Source organism: Dipodomys ordii, unplaced genomic scaffold, assembly GCF_000151885.1.
Source record: "Dipodomys ordii isolate 6190 unplaced genomic scaffold, Dord_2.0 Scaffold23, whole genome shotgun sequence".
NCBI lineage: Eukaryota > Metazoa > Chordata > Mammalia > Rodentia > Heteromyidae > Dipodomys > Dipodomys ordii.
The window spans coordinates 9402540-9408785 of record NW_012267239.1 but is presented as its reverse complement, the minus strand read 5'-3'; the positions used below and the strand labels follow the sequence as shown (position 1 = coordinate 9408785).

The window sequence follows — 6246 nt, the reverse complement described above, 5'->3', positions numbered from 1 at the left end:
CGGGTCGGGGGGTAAGTGCCTGTCTACAATGTCAGTTCCATTCAAGAAAACTGGTGTACCTGCACCAACATAGAGCACCCCAAAAACACCTCCCCTCAGCCAGTGCCCCTCCCCCAAAAATGACTCCTGCAGACAAGCAAGTACAAACCAGGAGCTGACACTAATACACTTGGAAGCCCAGACACGAAGAATAGTTTTTCCTTTTCTTTTCTTTTGTTTTTCTTTTTTTTCCACCAGTGCTGGGCCTTGAACTCAGAGGTCTGGTTGCTCTCCCTTAGCTTTTCACTCCAGGCTATCACTCTACCACTTGAGCCATAGCACCACTTCCGGCTCTTTGGTGGTTATTTGGAGATAAGAGTCTCACAGACTGTCCTGCCTGGGTTGGCTTAGAGCCTCCATCTTCAGATCTCAGTCTCCTGAGCAGCTAGGATGACAGGCATGAGCCACTGGCACCCAGCTATATTATCTTTTTTTTACTTGTATTCACTCCAAAACTTTTGACAGCTTCTACCTGTGCCCTCAAAGGGTCAGAATTTGGCTGATCTGACTTCCCTGTCCTGCAAGCCCGGGAGTCAGTGTTCTGGTTTCCTCTGCTATGCACATTACCTGTCAGTCTCTATTCTGAGCACATGGGGCTCGAAGATGACCCAAGAAGGTGTAATAATATGCTCTGTGGTGTGCATCTGGAGACCTGTCCCCCTTTTCTGGGATCTAAACGCTTCTTCCCTTTCATTCCACTTTAAATCTCCAGCTCCCCAACCAAGACCTCCTTCCACGATCAGCCAAATGTTTCCCCTGGTGTATTTTATGGAACAAACCCTTCCCGGGGGAAATCCTTGGGAAAGGAAAACACTGCAGGCCTCATCCTTGGAGGCACACGGTACGTGGATGGCATATTAAAGGCTCTGAGAAGGCCTGCAGGAAGAGATACCGATTTCACTCCTGTTTCACTCAACTTTTACCCAAGTTCATTAAGCATTCACCAACCACAGAGTTTGTATCACCCTCTCCCATACCCCCCCCCTACACATACACACAGAACCACCAACATCCAGGATGGGGCCTGAAATATAACATCTGTTAAAACAAAAAAACATTTTTTAAGTTAACAACCCACAGAATTCTGCAGAATCAACTTTGGCAATGCCACTGAAGCGGCTGCTCTCCTCCGATGTCCCCAGGCCATCTAGGCTACGCCATATGTTGCTAACCACAACCATCTCTGTAACTGTCATTTATTTAGCACTTGCTAAATAACTTGCATGCAATTAAGTGCCAGAGCCTTCAACCTGTCATCCCTTATCATCTGAGGTAGGTAATATTCATCTATGATGATCATTTTGCCCCCTACACACACACACACACACACACACACACACACACACACACTCAATAGAATCAAGATAGTTAAAGTGAATAGCCTGATTAGAAACGCTAGAATTCGAAATGGCACCAATCTAACTCTAAAACTCATGACTTTTTTTTTTTTTGGTCAGTTGTGAGGCTTGAACTCGTGGCCCAGGTACTGTCCCTGAGCTCTTTTCCTCAAAGCTAGCACTCTACCACTTTGAGTCACTGTTCTACTTCTGGTTTTCCAGTGGTTAATTGGAGATAAGGCTCATGGACTTTCCTACCCCGGCTGGCTTTGAACCGCAATCCTTCTGATCTCAGCCTCCTCAGTCGCTAGGATTACAGAGTGAGCCACTACCTCTCAATGATGACCTTTTCTTTTCCATCAAAATATCTCCTAAGAACATACTGTAGCCGGCAATGCTACCCATTCACACCTTCCCTGGCACTAGCAGAATATGAATGCTGAACAGGAAAGACAACAGGTCCTCAGAAACAAATGATCGCGATGGTGTCCCCAGTTCCCCGCTCCCTGACTCCCTTGCAGCTAGAGTATCCTTTAACTCTGGCCAAGATGCTTATAATGAAACATGGCTGTTGGGATAGTGAAGAGGAGGTGTCCCTAGGGAAGTCTTGGTTGCTACTAACCAAAAGTAAGACCCTCTCATCCATCTCCACTCTCCAAGTCCAACTCTTCCCTGCCTGGAACACAGATGTGAAAAGCTACAAGCCCCATCTTGCAAGAGATCAACCCTGATTTTACTGGGGAGAGAAAAAAAAAAATCAGAGCTAGACTGAACTAACTCTAGCAGCTCCTAACCTCTGTTACACAAGAAGAAAAAAAAACAAAATCCTTGGCTTCAAGGCTGTTGTTGGGTTTTTAATTCCATGGAACTGAATGCAATTTTTTCTTTTTTCTTTTTTTGTCAGTCATGGGGCTTGAACTGTAGGCCTGGGCACTGTCCCTCAGCTCTTCAGCTCAAGCTGAGTACTCTACCACTTGAGCCACAGCGACACTTCCAGTTTTCTGGTGGTTTATTGGAGATAAGAGTCTCACGGGCATTCCTGCCCAGACTAGCTTTGAACCATGATCCTCAGATCTCAGCCTCCTGAGTAGCTAGGATTACAGGCGTGAGCCACTGGTGCCGAGCTCTGAATGCAATTCTTAATGGATTCACATGAATGGTATCTCCCAGATCGGTGGCTGGCTGGACATCATCATCATTTCACAGAGTTAAGATTCACCTTTCCTGCCCACACACCCAGGCCGCCTCCTGAAGACAAAGTCTATGTTGTGTGGTTTTGTTTTGACAGATGCGGTGTCACTGGACATCACCTGCCATCAGGGTATTTGGGGTGGTCCATGAGTTACTAACTTCTGTGAGCAGGGAGTTTTTCTCTGTTAAATGGCTGAGAAATGGCATCTGTCTCCTAGTGGATCCATCTTTCCAAACATACCCTGGGAAAACTTGCATCCGAAATTCAAGACACGAATGCAGACTCCCTAGTCCTTCTCCCAGTACTGCCTGAATTTGAATTTCCAGAGTTCAGGCAGAAAGTTGACATTTTAATGAACACCCTTTGATATATAAAATTTGACCACTGTTGGAGGAAAACCAAACAAACTACCTATGGATCCAAACAGGAAGTTTTGGCAGGATTGTGTGTGTGTGTGAGTGTGTGTGTGTGTGTGTGTGTGCGTGCGTGTGTGTGTGTAACCAGTACTAGGGCCTGAACTCTGGGCCAGGATGCTGTCCTTTAGCATTTTTGCTAAATGTTCTACCACTTGAGCCGGCTCAATGTTCTACCACTTCCGGCTTTTTGGTGATTAAATGAAGGTAAGAGTCTCAGGGACTTTCCCGCCTGAGATCTTAGCCTCCTGAGTAGTTAGAATTATAGGTGTGAGCCATCAGCCATGTCTCAAGTTTGGCAGGATTTGACCTGAAGTCACCAACCTCTCTTCAGTGGCTCCTCCTTTGCCCTAGATATCCAAGAAATCTAAATAGCTATATCAGCTCCAGACCGATCCCTGGGCAATGTGGATAAAGTGGCTGGTATGCCCAGTGGCATGATGGGAGTAAGAGACTACAGCTATACCCCATCACCACCCTGGTTTCCAAGGAAAACCACCCTGCACAATGGGAAGTGACAGAAGCTAGCATCCACTATGACAATCACCGCTGTCCAGGGAGTTACCTGAGGTCAAAGTCATGTATGAGAGGAAGAAATAGAAAACTTCAGGAAACTTCCATGGCCATCTACAAACTAGCACTGTGGGGGGAGGGGGGAATCCTGATCTCTGATGAAGGGATCTCAAGTGATCCTCAGTGTGTGTGTGTGTGTGTGTGTGTGTGTGTGTGTGTATGGAGGGGGAGGGGGTTGTCCTATTTCTTGAAGACATCCTCCATGCGATTCTGAATCATAAACAGTAGCAGCTTTGGGACACTGTGCAGACTGAGACATGAGTAGTTTGGGCCTGTGTATCTCACAATTTGTCTTCCAGCAGCCAGGTATTAGCCAAGCCTCTCTCAAGTGCTCAGAGAAGCAGTCAGTACCTGTGCCTGCCAACCTGCCCTTCTCACTCCCCCCAATATCCCCTGGCATTTATCTAATTTCATCAGGAAGATCAAGTTCCCAGATGACAGGTGCACACAGACATGCATGGGAAGGAGGGAGACAACACAATATTAAAATTCACACACACACACACATACAAACTCCTCTTTCCAAAGGATGACATCCTATGGGTTGACATCGGCCACATTTCAAAGCAGAGAATTTAAAAAAAAAAAAAAAAAAAAGGAAAGAAAGCAAGCCTGGGGAAATGAATCAGAGAGAAACACTCGCCCAGGCAGAGAGCCACGAGAGCCAGTAAGGGCTGAGGAGTCCAGGCCTTGGGAGCACGCGGGCCTCAACTCCTGCGTCCCACAAACCTCTCAGCAGTGTGCTTGCCTACTTCACCTACAGGGCCATCTGCTTCACCCCCAAGTCCCACTGCCAAGACCCTCAGGTAACACCAGCTGCCAAGAGTTCCTGAATTAATCGAGCCATGTGGGCAGCAGGGCCATTTTGGGGACAGAAGATGAGCTGATTCCCTCATACATCTTAGACCACCTGAGCACCCAGAGAGTACGCAAACACCAGGCATTTTCAAAGGATGCTAAAGCTTTCCACAAACCCCAAGGGGCCTCCGTGAGAAATCATCTGTGCCATTTTCTTGGTGAGTACCTCTGCATCCACACCACCCCTCAAAAAGAAAAAGAAAAAAAAAAAAACAACTGCTACAAACTCCTTGTCAAGTTCATTTGAAGAGAGAGAAAAAAAAATCACAACAACGCCAAAGATAACTCCTCCTCCTTCGGACCCTTCTCTCTCAAATCTCACCAAGATCCAAAAGGATTTTCCCACGCCACTTGTGCAAGCTGATCTCAGCATAATTCCTTCCTCCCCCCGTTTCTTTTTTACACATCTTTAGGCCCTGCTGCAGCTCACTGAACCTAATGTGATCGTATTGGAAATGGATAGCTGACTTCAGTGACATGGTTTATTTCCGTGCATCTCACTTCCCTTCCCAACATGCATTATCACTGAGAAAATAAAAAATAAAAAAAAAAATCACAGAGCGAAAGGGAGGCTGGGAAAGGGGGGAGGTGAAGAGGTCTACCTGTCCAGGCAGCCCCATTATCCTGCCAGTAAAAACAAAACAAAAACAAAAAAAAGAAGGAAAGAAAGAAAGAAAAACACCTTTTGACCACCTGCAGAATGCACGAGGTCACGTGGGCCCTCTGCAGCTCCAGAATCTCTCTATCCAACACACAACCCCCCCATGGCATATAAACAAACCTACAAGCAGGAGAAGAAGGGGGGGAAAAAGCCCAACTCCTTGCTCCTGAACGCAAGCTACCAAAATAATAAAGAATAGCAATTACTACTGTTACTACCTCCTAGACAGACATCAGATGCACAGAACACCAATCCAGCCCACCTCAGTCACCCCTCCCCCTCCCCCTCCCCCTCGGCCCCCAACAAACAGAATCCCAGGGGAAGAGGATGGTCGGGGAGGAGGGGAAGGCAGGCAGGCAGGCAGGCTGACCCCAGCACCAGCACCAGCATCACCACCACCATCACCATCATCACCACACACACACACACACACACACACACACACACGCCGCCAAAGCAGCAGCACCTACCTCCAGGGTCCGGATCTCTTTTTGTGTGAGGTCGTTGGAGGTAGCACACTTGGTCCTAAGCCCTTCCAGGTTAGAAATGCTCAAGTCTATCATGTTTTGGACCAGCTCGCACTGTTGTAACGCTTTTTGCAAACTCAGAGGCTGCAGCTCCTCGCCTTTTGTCATGTTTTCCTCATCCATCGCTTGCTCTGTAACCCCCCCCTTTCTCCTCCTCCCTCCTCCTCCTCCTCCTCCTCCTCCTCCCAGACAGGAAAAAAAGGGGGGGAGGTAGGGAGCAGAGGTGGAGGGAGCGAACCCCCTCCGCCTCGCCAACCCCTGCGACTTGTCACCGATGTCTCCTGAAGAAGAAACCCAACATCTCACACGGGGCTGAGGGGGTGGGGTGGGAGGAGGGGACGGAGCCGAAATTTATTATTTTATTTTGGGGTAGCAGGCAGTCTCCATTAGCCCCCCCCCCGCCCCGTCCCTGACGAGGAGCGATGGTGTTTCTTAGGAGCGAGCCAGGTGCTGTGATGCTGTTCCGAGCACTTGGGGAGGAAGGGGAGGAGAAGGAGGAGGAGGAGGAAGAGGAGGAGGGCAAGCAGCGCTCACTCGGCACCCGGCTCCGGGACGGACGGACAGACAGACAGACAGACAGGTTTGGCTGGCGGGCTTTTATGTCAGGAGGCGGCGGCCCGCGGGGACCGCGCATGGTCGGCGGCGC

General features: G+C 48.5%; 1 protein-coding gene across 1 annotated transcript in view; it reads right to left on the bottom strand.

Moving 5' to 3' along the window:
- Positions 1-5723, bottom strand: part of Ksr2 (kinase suppressor of ras 2) — a 200347-nt gene extending 194624 nt beyond the window's left edge. The window contains exon 1 of the mRNA XM_013014295.1: positions 5544-5723. Coding sequence (XP_012869749.1) covers positions 5544-5723 — 180 coding nt within the window. The remainder of the gene's footprint in view (positions 1-5543) is intronic.
- Positions 5724-6246: the final 523 nt, after the last annotated feature.